At 38.9% G+C, this 17,396-nt stretch overlaps 1 protein-coding gene across 1 annotated transcript in view; it reads left to right on the top strand.

Moving 5' to 3' along the window:
- Window positions 1-6,228: 6,228 nt before the first annotated feature.
- Window positions 6,229-17,396, top strand: part of vapal (VAMP (vesicle-associated membrane protein)-associated protein A, like) — a 36,885-nt gene continuing 25,717 nt past the window's right edge. Inside the window, exon 1 of the mRNA XM_061978904.2 lies at window positions 6,229-6,395. Coding sequence (XP_061834888.1) covers window positions 6,338-6,395 — 58 coding nt within the window. The 5' untranslated portion in view covers window positions 6,229-6,337. The remainder of the gene's footprint in view (window positions 6,396-17,396) is intronic.

Consider the following 17,396-nt stretch of genomic DNA (forward strand, 5'->3'; position numbering starts at 1 on the left):
TGTGTCCAAAGTGGGATTGTTGCAGGGCCTTGGCGGAGGTCTGTGCTCCACATCCTTGCGACTGACTGGGTAGCTAAAGGTCAGGACTCGGACTAACATTTACCCAGACGTCATACCCAAACCTCAGTGTAACCTTAACTACTTCAAAAAAAAGTATTTGTTGTTTTGTCCTTTAGCATTACCTAGTAGTTGATCATTTTCAATCCATTTTTATGAGGGTTGTCGTCATTTAAGCGCAGTGTTTTTCAACCACTAGTGTGCCGTGAAATAATAATAATAATATATTTTATTTGTAGAAAGCACTTTACATTGAGTAAACAACCTCAAAGTGCTACAGTGTATTAAATAAAAATAAAAAGATAATAATAAAATCTTCACATTGAGTAATCAACCTCAAAGTGCTACAGTGTGTTAAAAAAATAAATTCAAATAAAAAGATAATGATAAAATCTTCACATTGAGTAAACAACCTCAAAGTGCTAGTGTATTAAAAAATAAAAAAAATAAAAACTAGAACAGCCAAATATCTAAAACTAATATGCATATATCTAAAAAAAAAGCCATTTTTTAATTTATTTTTTATTTTATTTTATTTTTTATAAAACGAAGGGTTTTTAAGCCTTTTTTTTAGCAGGATCTACCCCAGTCTGCTGACATGCAAGCAGAGTAGTAGATTTTTGTAAAAAGCTTTTATAATTGTAAAGGACAATGTTTTATCAACTGATTGCAATAATGTATATTTGTTTTAACTATTAAATGAACCATAAATATGACTTATTTTATCTTTGTGAAAATATTGGACACAGTGTGTTGTCAAGCTTATGAGATGTGATGCAAGTGTAAGCCACTGTGACACTATTCTTCTTTTTTTTTTTTTTTTTATAAATGTCTAATGATAATGTCAATGAGGGATTTTTAATCACTGCTGTTGAAATTGTCACTAATATTGATACTGTTGTTGATAATATTCATTTTTGTTTCACTACTTTTGGTTTGTTCTGTGTCGTGTTTGTGTCTCCTCTCAATTGCTCTGTTTATTGCAGTTCTGAGTGTTGCTGGGTCGGCTTTGGTTTTGGAATTGGATTGCATTGTTATGGTATTGCTGTGTATTGTTTTGTTGGATTGATTAATTAAAAAAAATTAAAATTAAAATTAAAATTAATAATTAAAAAAAAAAAATCAATTTTTGAAAAATGAGAATCGATTCCGAATCGCACAACGTGAGAATTGCGATTTGAATTCGAATCGATTTTTCCCCACACCCCTAATGGTTAAGCCTTTTACCCCTCCCGCCCCCCCGCCCCCTGGTGGCAAGGTGAGGCACTGCCTCACGTGCCTCCCCTGACAGCACGTCACTGATTTAAGGTAAGGTAAGAAGTAGAGATGTCCGATAAATGCTTTAAAATGTAATATCGGAAATTATCGGTATCGGTTTTTTTTTAATTATCGGTATCGTTTTTTATTTTTTTTATTTTTATTAAATCAACATAAAAAACACAAGATACACTTACAATTAGTGCACCAACCCAAAGAATCTCCCTCCCCACACTCATTCACACAAAAGGGTTGTTTCTTTCTGTTATTAATATTCTGGTTCCTACATTATATATCAATATATATCAATACAGTCTGCAAGGGATACAGTCCGTAAGCACACATGATTGTGCGTGCTGCTGGTCCACTAATAGTACTAACCTGTAACAGTTAATTTTACTCATTTTCATTAATTACTAGTTTCTATGTAACTGTTTTTATATTGTTTTACTTTCTTTTTGATTCAAGAAAATGTTTTTAATTTATTTATCTTATTTTATTTATTTATTTATTTTTAAAAAAGGACCTTATCTTCACCATACCTGGTTGTCCAAATTAGGCATAATAATGTGTTAATTCCACGACTGTATGTATCGGTATCGGTTGATATCGGTATCAGTAATCAAGAGTTGGACAATATCGGAATATCTGATATCGGCAAAAAAGCCATTATCGGACACCCCTAATTGATACTGTTGTTGATAATATACATTTTTGTTTCACTACTTTTGGATTGTTCTGTGTCGTGTTTGTGTCTCCTCTCAATTGCTCTGTTTATTGCAGTTTTGACTGTTGCGGGTTTGGTTTTGGAATTGGATTGCATTGTTATGGTATTGCTGTGTATTGTTTTGTTGGATTGATTAATTAAAAAATAATAACAATACAATAAAAAATAAATTGATTTAAAAAAAATGAGAATCGATTCTGAATCGCACAACGTGAGAATCGCGATTCGAATTCAAATCGATTTTTTCCCACACCCCTAATCTCATGGTTAAGCCTTTTACCGCCCCCTGGTGGCAAGGTGAGGCACTGCCTCACATGCCTCCCCTGACAGCACGTCACTGATTTAAGGCAATGTAAGAAGTAGAGATGTCCGATAAATGCTTTAAAATATAATATCGGAAATGATCGGTATCGTTTTTTATTATCGGTATCGTTTTTTTTTATTTTTTATATATATATATTTTTTTTTTATTAAATCAACATAAAAAACACAAGATACACTTACAATTAGTACACCAACCCAAAAAACCTCCCTCCCCCATTCACACTCATTCACACAAAAGGGTTGTTTCTTTCTGTTATTAATATTCTGCTTCCTACATTATATATCAACAGGCCCGGCCCTAACCAATCTGGCGCCCTAGGCAAGATTTTAGGTGGCGCCCCCCCACATCGGCAGTGAAGTGTATATACTCACAAGAACCCGAATAGCTTTGTCTTTGACCTTTTTTTTTTACTTACAACTATACCTAATATATAAAGGGGTGGAAAAGTGACTATTACCTGCAGGGCAAACATTAGCTAACCAGAAGGCAATAACAATGTAAACAAAAAACACCTGCTTGAGAGAGACCTAATACAAACATTTATATGCATGTACAACACTTAGAACTTTTAGCATATCAGTATGTGGAATTAAATTATGGAATAGATTAAGTGAAAAAGTTAAAAATTGTACTGATATGATCCAGTTTAAGAGGTTGTTCAAAATAATAGTGCTTACAGAGTACAAAGAAGAAGAATTATGAGAAATACTTTCAACCTTATTGAAAATAAGATATTCTTCATCTCAGTATGTTAATAATGACTGAATTAATTAATTAATTACATATTACAAAACTGTTGTATACTAACTCATAGATGTTATTTTATTATATAAAAAGGTCAGTAAATGATTCTATATATTTGTAAACGCTTTGAAGTGGGAAAGAGGTAGGATTAAATAAGCTTTGCTTCTTCCTACTCCTTTTCGGGCATGATGTAAAATGAAATGATATGAAATTGTGTGATGTATTATGATGTAAGTGTGTTCATGTTCCAAATAAACTAAAGAAAGAAAGAAATGTCCCTGAGGAATGTAAGGTGGGAGTACTGTAATTACCTAACGTTACATTATTATTTTCCATAACAATTTAGCACCCTCCACAATATTAACCCGACGTTAAAACAGAACTAGCTATTTATTGATTAGCAATTGCCGAATCATGTAACATTAGCTTAATGCTAAAAAGCCAGGTTACTATCACATTCTGTAACAGACAAATAATTTCATGTAGGCTAACGTTACCTACCTGCTAACTCTGTCTTTTCTCGTTTCTCCTCCTCTTCTTTTCTCTTTTTTCTTCCCTGGGCACCTGACAGTTTTGGCATCTTGTGTTGATTTTTTGATGTGGTGACGTCCAAAAAGAGTCACGATACGGGAAGGGAGGGGGCGCACCGTGCGGGGGGGGGGGGGGGGGCGTAATGTTGTAACAAATAATATTTCTATTAAATAGGCTTTACTTTGCATTTTAATTAACGTGGGATTATTTTTTGTATTTAGAAATAATAGTACCAACTTTCTTTTTTTTTTTCTTTTCTCCAACATTTGTGGCACTGGCGTGGCGCCCCCTGATGGACGGCGCCCTTAGCATTTGCCTATACGGCCTATGCCACGGCCGGCCCTGGTTTTGACTGTTGCTGGGTCGGGTTTGGTTTTGGAATTGGATTGCATTGTTATGGTATTGCTGTGTATTGTTTTGTTGGATTGATTAATTAAAAAATAAATTGATTTAAAAAAAAAAGAGAATCGATTCTGAATCGCACAACGTGAGAATCGCGATTCGAATTCAAATCGATTTTTTCCCACACCCCTAATCTAATGGTTAAGCCTTTTACCCCTACCCGCCCCCTGGTGGCAAGGTGAGGCACTGCCTCACATGCCTCCCCTGACAGCAGTGCATCACTGATTTAAGGTAATGTAAGAAGTAGAGATGTCCGATAAATGCTTTAAAATATAATATCGGAAATGATCGGTATCGTTTTTTATTATCGGTATCGTTTTTTGTTTTTTTATATATATATATTTTTTAATTAAATCAACATAAAAAACACAAGATACACTTACAATTAGTACACCAACCCAAAAAACCTCCCTCCCCCATTTACACTCATACACACAAAAGGGTTGTTTCTTTCTGTTATTAATATTCTGCTTCCTACATTATATATCAATATATATCAATACAGTCTGCAAGGGATACAGTCCGTAAACCAGGGCCGGCCCGTGGCATAGGCCGTATAGGCAAATGCTAAGGGCGCTGTCCATCAGGGGGCGCCATGCCAGTGCCACAAATGTTGGAGGAAAAAAAAAAAAAAAGTTGTTACTATTATTTCTAAATACAAAAAATAATCTCACGTTAATTAAAATGCAAAGAAAAGCCTATTTAATAGAAATATTATTTGCTACAACATTACGTCCCCCCTCCTCCCCCCGCACGGTGCGCCCCCTCCCTTCCCGTATCATGACTCTTTTTGGACGTCACCACATCAAAAAATCAACACAAGATGTCAAAACGGCCAAAACTGTCAGGTGCCCAGGGAAGAAAAAAGAGAAAAGAAGAGGAGGAGAAACGAGAAAAGACAGAGTTAGCAGGTAGGTAACGTTAGCCTACATGAAATTATTTGTCTGTTACAGAATGTGATAGTAACCTGACTTTTTAGCATTAAGCTAATGTTACATGATTCGGCAATTGCTAATCAATAAATAGCTAGTTCTGTTTTAACGTCGGGTTAATATTGTGGAGGGGGCTAAATTGTTATGGAAAATAATAATGTAACGTTAGGTAATTACAGTACTCCCACCTTACATTCCTCAGGGACATTTCTTTCTTTCTTTAGTTTATTTGGAACATGAACACACTTACATCATAATACATCACACAATTTCATATCATTTCATTTTACATCATGCCCGAAAAGGAGTAGGAAGAAGCAAAGCTTATTTAATCCTACCCCTTTCCCACTTCAAAGCGTTTACAAATATATAGAATCATTTACTGACTTTTTTATGTAATAAAATAACATCTATGAATTAGTATACAACAGTTTTGTAATATGTAATTAATTAATTAATTCAGTCATTATTAACATACTGAGATGAAGAATATCTTATTTTCAATAAGGTTGAAAGTATTTCTCATAATTCTTCTTCTTTGTACTCTGTAAGCACTATTATTTTGAACAACCTCTTAAACTGGATCATATCAGTACAATTTTTAACTTCTTTACTTAATCCATTCCATAATTTAATTCCACATACTGATATGCTAAAAGTTCTAAGTGTTGTACGTGCATATAAATGTTTGTATTAGATCTTTTAAGCAGGTGTTTTTTGTTTACATTGTTATTGCCTTCTGGTTAGCTAATGTTTGCCCTGCAGGTAATCGTCACTTTTCCACCCCTTTATATATTAGGTATAGTTGTAAGTAAAAAAAAAAGGTCAAAGACAAAGCTATTCGGGTTCTTGTGAGTATATACACTTCACTGCCGATGTGGGGGGGCGCCACCTAAAATCTTGCCTAGGGCGCCAGATTGGTTAGGGCCGGGCCTGATAATGTGTTAAATCCACGACTGTATATATCGGTATCGGTAATTAAGAGTTGGACAATATCGGAATATCGGATATTGGCAAAAAAGTCATTATCGGACATCCCTAGAAGGTCAGCGGCACGTGTTTACTTTATTTTCCTCAAGCGTGATTCTCATCTGATTCTGTTTTTGTCGAGTCCGACTAAACTTGCTTCCTATGTATCTGTAATCTGTATTTTTAATCGAGTTACCGCACCCTAATCATATCAGGTGGCCACGGGGGCGCGCAACAGTGCACGACCGGGCCCTGCGTACGTGCGCGCTCTGGTGTTGGGTGAACGCGCACGCTCCGCTGTAGGCGTCTTCCTTGCTCAGTGGCGGTCGTGGAGAAGTCAGTCGGTCGCTTGTCACTAACCCGCGCGCTCGCACCCCTCCCTCGGCTAAAAAAATGTCAAAGTTGGATCAGATCCTCGTCCTCGACCCTCCCTCCGACCTCAAATTCAAAGGTAGGTACGCCGTGGGGTGCACAAAGAGAGTGGCGGTGGTGTGGTACCTGTGCTGTTGCGGTGTTACTTTACGGCGGCTGCAAGCTAGCTAGCGTTCAGCGCCATTTTAAGTTAGCCGCAGACCGGAAGGCCGCTGTATCCTCGCACTTTCCTGAAGCGGGCAGCCGGCTCTCGGGGCTTCCCCGGCGGATAGTCGCCTCGCAAACACTCGGTGAAAGTGGTGGTTGCCACTCGCTTAATTGCACGTTTTTTTTAAAAGAGCGTCTCTAGTTAAGTGAGGTAAAGCGTGCTGTCACTGGTGGTTGTTAACTCGCTTAATGGTTGAAATATTCAATTAAAAAAAAAAAAGACTGACCACCCAACGAATGTTATGGGAATGGATTCAAAACGCGCTCATTACTTTGCTTGTCACGCTATGACAGCAACTTGTGAGTCATTTAAAGGCACATTTCGCGGAATTAAAACAATAGTTAAAATGCAGCGTTCATCAGGTTTCAGTGATGTGTCATTTAATCGCCGAGCTAGCTTAGCACAGCCAAAGTTGATACATGATGACGCCTGTTAGCTCTGTTTGCGTCTCCTTCTATCCTTTTTTAAAATTAATTCATTTTCATGCATTCTTCCCCTGGCAAACTCATGTGTGTAGCATTGGTCGATCGCAACTGTAGTTGCTCCTTCAAAACTGCACTAAAAGAACACCTCCAGGCAACTTCAACCCTTGACTAACACCCTCCGCCTTCCACCTCCCACCTCCCCGGATTGTAAATAACCAAATGTAAATAATCAAATGTATTTCTAATGTATATACCGTATTTTTCGGAGTATAAGTCGCACCGGCCGAAAATGCATAATAAAGAAGGAAAAAAAACATATAAGTCGCACTGGAGTATAAGTCGCATTTTTTGGGGGAAATGTATTTGATAAAACCCAACACCAAGAATAGACATTTGAAAGGCAATTTAAAGTAAATAAAGAATAGTGAACAACAGGCTGAATAAGTGTATGTTATATGACACATAAATAACCAACCGAGAACGTGCCTGGTATGTTTGTGACGATCGGTCACTTCATTTCTGTTTGTTTCCTTGTTTTTGTATTTACTTCCCATCAGTGCTCTTATTTTGTTAAAGTTCCTGTTTTCCACGGAGCGCTGTTTTTCCCCTCGCCTGCCGTTGATTGGCAGCCGGTCCACACTAGGGATGTCCCGATCCGATATTTGGATCGGATCGGCTGCCGATATTTGCCAAAAATTGCGTATCGGCAAGGCCTGGGAAAATGCCGATCCAGATCCAGTTTAAAAAAAAATTCCGGTCCGTGTTTTCCAACGCACCGATTTAAATAATACATTCCACTTTTCTGCTGCTCCGTAATTTCCGTTCCGCATTTTCCAGCACACCTTCAATAAATCCACAGGTCTGTGGAATCTCACGCAGTTGCTTTTAGCTGCTGGCATTACACGACAGGCTCTTCTCACTCTTTCCTGTGTCTCCCTCTCACAGACAGCGAGCGCACCTTCTTACACACGTCACATACTGTCACGTCATACGTCACATACGTATACGCTCTCTCCCAGCAGAGAGGTAGCAGCATGGCTAACGTTAGCTGTGATGCTAGCGCAGCCGCTAAGGTGCGCGCCTGCTCAAGCGTCCTCTGCGCACGGCAAATCTATGCCACACACAAAATCAAATAAAAAAATAAGCGCATAACAATTTTCGACACACGAACACGACAGAGAAAACAGTTTTCGTCATCATTGTTCAAATATTGTGACGTCTGTCAAGACGCTTATCTCCATTCGGGGCCACACGCCCACACCATCAAAATGCCAGGCAACAATTTCCACATCAACACCGTATGAAAAAATTACTGTAGTGATTTTTTTTGTTGTGATTTCCTTCTCTGCATGAAAGTTTAAAAGTAGCATATATTAATGCAGTATGAAGAAGAATGTTTTAATGTAGACATGCAAGCCTTGAAAGAAAATGTTGAAAATCAAGACTACATTTCCTGCAAATGGATGCATTTCTACCCTATATTTTAACTTTAGATTTATTCTCATATCAAACTCTTTTGGCTGTCTTTTTGACACTTACATCCGGCGCCCCCCTCCACACCCTGGATTATAAATAATGTAAATAATTCAATGTGATTATCTTGTGTGATGACTGTATTATGATGATAGTATATATCTGTATCATGAATCAATTTAAGTGGACCCCGACTTAAACAAGTTGAAAAACTTATTGGGGTGTTACCATTTAGTGGTCAATTGTACGGAATATGTACTTCACTGTGCAACCTACTAATAAAAGTCTCAATCAATCAATCAAAACACATAGAACCATCATACTGCTGTGATTATATGCATCAAGTGTTTATTCAAGGCTGAGGCAAAATATCGAGATATATATTATGTATCGCAATATGGCCTTAAAATATCGCAATATTAAAAAAAGGCCATATCGCCCAGCCCTAGTTCAATGATGCCATTTCTGTTTGTCATGTATAATTTTGTCTATTTTGTGTTTATCCTTGAATAAACAGGTCAGTTTCTTGTTACCAACAATTGTGTATTATTCAAACTCCCCTAATTCAGCTGGCTAGTTGTTATCAAGAGTACTAAAACCCTTTTCAACATGATTCTGACAACTAAGTAGGCTAAATAACTTTAAACTTTAATACATGCTCGGATAGGCCAGTATCGGTCAGTATCGGTATTGGTCAGTATCGGTATCGGATCGGAAATGCAAAAACAATATCGGTATCGGATCGGAAGTGCAAAAACCTGGATCGGACATCCCTAGTCCACACCGTATTTATGCCTTGTCTCGAGCACTCCTCAGTGCTCGATGATCACATTCTATGTTGGAACGTTTAGGCAAGACTGCTTCATTTTCTGTTTATATGAGATTAAACTCGTCTTACCTCCTCTTCGCTCTCCTGGTTCTTGCATCTTGGGGTCACAAGAACGTCAGCCATGTGAGTTCCCTACAATGTTAACGCAACACATCATGGCAAGAGTCATTCAAATAACTATAACATATAGAACATGCTATACGTTTACCAAACAATCTGTCACTCCTTATCGCTAAATCCCATGAAATCTTATACGTCTAGTCTCTTACGTGAATGAGCTAAATAATATTGGATATTTTATGGTAATGTGTTAATAATTTCACACAAGTCGCTCCTGAGTATAAGTCGCACCCCCGGCCAAGCTATGAAAAAAAACTGCGACTTATAGTCCGAAAAATACTACTTGTTTTTATGCTATCTGAACTCACTATGTTCTCTGCTCGCTGTGCATATCCTACCAAGTCAGTCCTACACTGTTTCAATGCCCATTTCTCTGATGATGCAATTGTTGATGACTGAAGTGCTGATATCAACCAAACCCTCCTCATCCCACCCCCCGGATTGTAAATAATGTAAATAATTAAATGTATATACTCTGATGATTAACTTGTGTGATGACTGTATTATGATGATAGTATATATTTGTACCATGAATTGATTACGTGGACCCCGACTTAAACAAGTTGAAAAACTTATTTGGGTGCTAATATTTAGTGGTCAATTGTACGGAATATGTACTGAACTGTGCAATCTACTAATAAATGTTTCAATCAATCAATCAAAAAGTTGGGAAGTTAAGCATGTTTACATTTGAAAACAGGCGAAGTTGTCACAGGAATATGTTTTGTTATCTCAGGGAGGGTTCAAGAGTCACGTAGTAAAGTGCACTAAAGTAAAAATGCAAACAGAGCTTCACTCAAGGCATATAGGATAAGGTTGTCAAACAGAATGATTAGTATTAGTAAAAGGTTGGGGTCGACTGGTAGCTCTCTTATTCTACTTTTTTTGGGTCGGAGTCCCCGTGCTGTTGGTTGGCATTTTAAAGGAAGTAAAAAGGGATACTAGTCGAGGTCTTACGTTGACACTATTGTTAAAAGGTCATCAGATAGGCTGACTCTGCTTGGGCTTCAGTTGGCGACATGTAGTTTGTTTAGTCAAGTGTTAATGGGGTCCAGGACCGACAACCACCTGAAAGATGGATCTAGGGCGGACCCTAGGGCTGGGCTTATGGCCTTTTATTAATATCTCGATATTTTTAGGCCATATCGCGATACACGATATATATCTCGATATTTTGCCTTAGCCTTGAATGAACACTTGATGCATATAATCACAGCAGTATGATGATTCTATGTGTCTACATCAGTGGTTCTTAACCTGGGTGTTCGGTGAGTCAGGCTCAGGGGTTCGGCGGAGGTCAAGACACACCCTACTCATTGTGTAAATAAAAACTTCTCCCTATCGGCCTATTACGAATACGGCAACAGAAGTCACACTGATTTGCAGGTGTGTAATTTGTTGTGAGTTTATGCACTGTGTTGGTTTTGTTCTTTGAACAAGGTGATGTTCATGCACAGTTCATTTTGTGCACCAGTAATAAAACATGGTAACACTTTAGTATGGGGAACATATTCACCATTAATTAGTTGCTTATTAACATGCAAATTAGTAACATATTGGCTCTTAACTAGTCATTATTAAGTACTTATTAATGCCTTATTCGGCATGGCCTTATTATAACTCTAACCCTGGCCCTAACCCTAACCAAATAACTCTAAATTAAGTCTTTGTTACTTAGAATATGTTCCCCGAGTGCAGGGGTCGGCAACCCAAAATGTTGAAAGAGCCATATTGGACCAAAAATACAAAAACAAATTAAAAGCCATATTACATACAGATAGTGTGTCATGAGATATCAATTGAATTAAGAGGACTTAAAGGAAACTAAATGAGATCAAATATACCAACAAATGAGGCATAATGATGCAATATGTACATATAGCTAGCCTAAATAGCATGTTAGCATCGATTAGCTTGCAGTCATGCAGTGACCAAATATGCCCGATTAGCACTCCACACAAGTCAATAACATCAACAAATCTCACCTTTGTGCATTCATGCACAGCGTTAAAAGTTTGGTGGACAAAATGAGACAGAAAAAGAAGTGGCATAAAACACGTCCTAGAAAGTCGGAGAAAGTTATAAGTTGGTAGAGTGGCTGTGCCAGCAATCGGAGTGTTGCTGGTTACTGGGGTTCAATCCCCACCTTCTACCATCCTAGTCACGTCCGTTGTGTCTTTGGGCATGACACTTCACCCCCCCTTGCTCCTGATGGCTGCTGGTTAGCGCCTTGCATGGCAGCTCCCGCCATCAGTGTGTGAATGGGTGAATGTGGTAATACTGTCAAAGCGCTTTGAGTACCTTGAAGGTAGAAAAGCGCTATACAAGTATAACCCATTTATCATTTATTTATCATTTACATGTAAAGAAACTACGGTGAGTTCAAGGACCGCCAAAATTAGTTGGACAAAACGGCGCTCTCCAAATACTCGAATCAGTGAAGCATGTTTAATATAAACAGTGTGCTTTATAACAATTAGGGAGGTTTGTGTCATTTTTGTCCTCCTACAGAAACCTTATTAAAACAAAAAATATATTTTTTTCCCCTCATCTTTTTCCATTTTTCATACATTTTTGAAAAAGCTCCAGAGAGCCACTAGGGTGCCGCTAAAGAGCCGCATGCGGCTCTAGAGCCGCGGGTTGCCGACCCCTGCCCTAATGTCCAAAACACTGTAAATTAAGTCTTTGTTACTTAGAATAGGTTCCCCATACTAAAGTGTTACCAAAAACATATAACTTTGTCTTGAATTTGAAAAACTAAAGAAGGGTTCGGTGAATGCGCATATGAAACTGGTGGGGTTCGGTACCTCCAACAAGGTTAAGAACCACTGGTCTACATTAAAACATTCTTGTTCATACTGCATTAATATATGCTCATTTTAAACTTTCATGCAGAGAGGGAACTCCCAACTAAGTCAATTTACCAAAACTGTATTTATTAAACAGTTATTAAGCAGTGGCACAAACATTCATGTCATTTCCAAAACAGAAAGTGCAAGATTGTCAGAGACATTTTAAAATAAGCTATAAGTGCACTTTTGTGCATGATGTCACTAAGACGACGTTTCTAAACAACACTAAATTAAAGTGCACTTTTTGTACAGAACACAACTACAATAGTTTAAAACAAATAAAGCGCACTTTTGTGCATGATGACACACAATATATTTCAATAAGTGTCACATATAAATGAGCTGCATATCAAATAGTGTATGTCCTACGGTGTTGATGTGGAAATAGTTGCTTTGGCATTTAGTTGGTGTGGCACCGAATGGAGATGTTGACATGTAAAGACATATTCCCGCTTGAAGCCAAACCGCCGTCAGACGATGGACCCCGTGCTGTTTTTCTTGGGAATTAATTATTCCTCCATTTGTTACCAGATTCGCACCTTCTTTTTCTCGTATTACCACTCAAACCACACCGTTAGCTGTTAGCATCACAGCTAACGTTACCATGTCGCTACCTGGCTGCTCAGCGGGAGTGTGTGACGTTGCTCACGTGACAGTATGTGACGTATGTAAGAAGGTGCGCTTGTTTTAAGTCTCTGTGAGAAGGAGGGACAGGAAAGAGGTTAGAAACGCATGCAGTTTAATGCCCCGCAGCTAAAAGCAACTGCCTGAGAACGTATACTCGAATATCACGATATAGTCATTTTCTATATCGCACAGAGACAAACCCGCGATATATCGATATATCGCCCAGTCCGAATTTGAAAACAGGCGAAGTTGTCACTTGATGCCAGGAATGTGTTTTGTTATCTCAGGGAGGGTTCAAGAATCATGTAGTAAAGTGCAGTAAAGTAAAAAATGCAAACAGAGCTTCACTCAAGGCACACAGAATAAGGTTGTCAAACACAATGATTAGTATTAGTAAAAGGTGGTTGTAGTAGCTCTCATATACTGCTTTTTTTAGGTCGGAGCCCCCGTGCTGTTGGTTGGCATTTTAAAGGAAGTAAAAAGGGATACTAGTCGAGGCCTTACGTTGACACTATGGTAAAAAGGTCATCAGATAGGCTGACTGTGCTTGGGCTTCAGTTGGCGACGTGTAGTTTGTTTAGTCAAGCGTTAATAGGGTCCAGGACCGAAAACCACCTGAAAGATGGATCTAGGGCGGACCCTAGTCCCAAGTGAGACAAAGTGTAATCGCCGCCCGATGATGTAACCAAATGTGATTGTTACCAGGCGATGCATAGCAGTGTTTCCCCCAGAAAATATGTTAGTTAAGCTGGTGTCTCTCCGGCGGACAGACCGGGGAAGGGGGTGGGTGGGTGTAAGGATCGGTGTAACTCGGCCTGTCGCCATCACAACGCTGCCACCACAGCCTGGGGGGGGGGGGGGGGGGGGGGGCAATAGACTACAGACTGCGTTGAAGTAGCTTCAGGAAACTCTTCATTTAACATATTGTCGTTTTTTTGCTGCTTCAACACAGCTCAATCAACATAGAAAAAGGTAAAGTGAAATAACTTAGTTGTTAACGGTAGGTCAATAATGCTTGTCTTTCTCTCAGACTGACGGGACTTTGCTGTCCGTAACACACACACACTGCACAGTGAGCTAACGTTACGCTAAAAGCTAATTAGCCTTCACCTCAAGGACTGCGGGCGAGCTGAGCTGCCGCTTATGTTTCTAGAACGTCAACGGGCTCATAGTGATGTTACTAGTAGTTGACTGGGAGGTGTTTATTATAATTTGGGAAGAGTCCGCAGCCTTATCTGCTAAACACCTTTCTGCTCGCCCCACCGCCGGAGCACTGACTCCATGCGCTCTGAATACGCACTGCTGATTGGCTGTTACAAGCGCTCTGAATACGCACTGCTGATTGGCTGCTACATGCGCTCTGAATGCGCACTGCTGATTGGCTGTTACAAGCGTTCTGAATACACACTGCTGATTGGCTGTGTAACCAATCAGTTGGTTCTGTGAGTGGGACAATGCTGGGTGCTACAGAGACGTACTGACAGAGGCAGAAGCAGAACTAAGCTGAGCAGCTTGTTAAGACTTTAGTTTTAGGCGGTGGCTCTTTGTTGTTAAGGCGGCCGCCTTAACAACAAAGCGCTGCGGGAAACCCTGCATAGCAACACCTGACTGAAAGCAGAAGAAAATCATCCAAAAAAAAGTTAAATCATAAGCCTGGAAGCATAAATACAGTAGTTAAACATACATGACTCTTTTCAACCAATAATCTTTTTGATGTATTTTTATTATTTACCATCATTACCTCTGGTAAAAAAAAAAAAAAAAAAATCTACAATAGATCTCACCGACATTAGCTCACCGTCTCTTTGGTTGTCATTGTTCGCCAACGACACAAGAAGCTATGAAACTTAATAGTTGACAGGTGTCATGGTTGCTAGGCAAAGCAATTCATTTGAAAACACTGCCCCCAGTGCTCCATTAGAGGATTGCATGTATGTATGTGCCTCAGAAAATTGAAAAGAGCCTGATGCTGCCGTCGGAATGTTGATGAATTAAAAACACAAGACGCATAAACAAAGCTGAACATCTGACCTCTGCTAGCTTTCTTCGCCAGTAGTAAAGCAAAACCTCTGGCCTTTAAAGGGGAACTGCATTTTTTTGTTGAAATGTTGTCTATTGTTCACTATCATTATGAGGGACAAGACTACACACGTCTTTTTTTTTTAATCTTGAAAGATGCGTCTCATGTGAGTCACCGTTGTAGCCTTGAAAGCCCTCTAAAACAACGTCAAAACCCTGCGTGTTATTTACACACTGCAAGTATATACAAACCCCGTTTCCATATGAGTTGGGAAATTGTGTTAGATGTAAATATAAACAAAATACAATGATTTGCAAATCATTTTCAACCCATATTCAGTTGAATATGCTACAAAGACAACATATTTGATGTTCAAACTCATAAACATTTTTTTTTTTTCAAATAATCCTTAACTTTAGAATTTGATGCCAGCAACACGTGACAAAGTTGGGAAAGGTGGCAATAAATACTGATAACATTGAGGAATGCTCATCAAACACTTATTCGGAACATGCCACAGGTGAACAGGCAAATTGGGAACAGGTGGGTGCCATGATTGGGTATAAAAGTAGATTCCATGAAATGCTCAGTCATTCACAAACAAGGATGGGGCGAGGGTCACCACTTTGTCAACAAATACGTGAGCAAATTGTTGAACAGTTTAAGAAAAACCTTTCTCAACCAGCTATTGCAAGGAATTTAGGGATTTCACCATCTACGGTCTGTAATATCATCAAAGGGTTCAGAGAATATGGAGAAATCACTGCACGTAAGCAGCTAAGCCCGTGACCTTCGATCCCTCAGGCTGTACTGCATCAACAAGCGACATCATTGTGTAAATGATATCACCACATGGGCTCAAGAACACTTCAGAAACCCACTGTCAGTAACTACAGTTGGTCGCTACATCTGTAAGTGCAAATTAAAACTCTCCTATGCAAGGCGAAAACCGTTTTATCAACAACACCCAGAAATGCCGTCTGCTTCGCTGGGCCTGAGCTCATCTAAGATGGACTGATGCAAAGTGGAAAAGTGTTCTGTGGTCTGACGAGTCCACATTTCAAATTGTTTTTGGAAACTGTGGACGTCGTGTCCTCCGGACCAAAAAGGAAAAGAACCATCCGGATTGTTATAGGCGCAAAGTTGAAAAGCCAGCATCTGTGATGGTATGGGGGTGTATTCGTGCCCAAGAAATGGGTAACTTACACATCTGTGAAGGCACCATTAATGCTGAAAGGTACATACAGGTTTTGGAGCAACATATGTTGCCATCCAAGCAACGTTACCATGGACGCCTCTGCTTATTTCAGCAAGACAATGCCAAGCCACGTGTTACATCAACATGGCTTCGTGTTACATCAACGTGCGGGTACTGGACTGGCCTGCCTATAGTCCAGACCTGTCTCCCATTGTATATGTGTGGCGCATTATGAAGCCTAAAATACCACAACGGAGACCCCCGGACTGTTGAACAACTTAAGCTGTACATCAAGCAAGAATGGGAAAGATTTCCACCTGAGAAGCTTAAAAAATGTGTCTCCTCAGTTCCCAAACGTTTACTGAGTGTTGTTAAAAGGAAAGGGCATGTAACACAGTGGTGAACATGCCCTTTCCCAACTACTTTGGCACGTGTTTCAGCCATAAAATTCTAAGTTAATTATTATTTGCAAAAAATAAAGTTTATGAGTTTGAACATCAAATATCTTGTCTTTGTAGTGCATTCAATTGAATATGGGTTGAAAAGGATTTGCAAATCATTGTATTCCGTTTATATTTACATCTAACACAATTTCCCAACTCATATGGAAACAGGGTTTGTATATATAATGTAATAACAGACACGTTCATAGCATTATGTAATATGTTCAATATTTACCGTATTTTGATCATTTTAATCATGTTCAGGATATATTTCTTCCACGCATTGATTTTTGTTTCCATAGCAGCGCACATTGACTTTTGGCAACAACTTGTGTTCCTACTTCCGGAATCAAACACTCTTGTGTTTTCTAATCATGTCAGACTTGGTAACAGACAATAAATATGACTATTTTTGGACAAATGTGAATTTATAACTTTATATTTTTTAAGCTAAATATATTGAGGATGAAATACTGCTTATAGAAGCGAGCACAAAGAAGAGGGTGAAACATTGGAGCAGACGGAAGCCAGGAGAGTGAGGGGAAAGTCACTCGAAGCTGCAAATGTGGATTTTGGAGACAAGCTATATTGACCAAAATGGCGTGCTTACCCAAAATCAACAGAAAACGTCCGGACGAACATCTGTCGAGTGAGTCACACCTTATATTGATCATGATACACGCAGCACGCCATGCGTGTCATTACAACTACACTGGGTTAATACTTTACAGACATTATGATATGATTGTTGATGTTTTCAGTCAGTACAGATTAGGGTTGTACGGTATACCGGTACTAGTATAGTATCGCGGTACTAATGAATCAAAAACGGTACTATACTCTTTTTGAAAAGTACCGATTTGCCATATTTTTTATTTTTTACAG

The sequence above is a fragment of the Nerophis lumbriciformis genome, linkage group LG19 (genome assembly GCF_033978685.3).
Source record: "Nerophis lumbriciformis linkage group LG19, RoL_Nlum_v2.1, whole genome shotgun sequence".
Lineage (NCBI taxonomy): Eukaryota > Metazoa > Chordata > Actinopteri > Syngnathiformes > Syngnathidae > Nerophis > Nerophis lumbriciformis.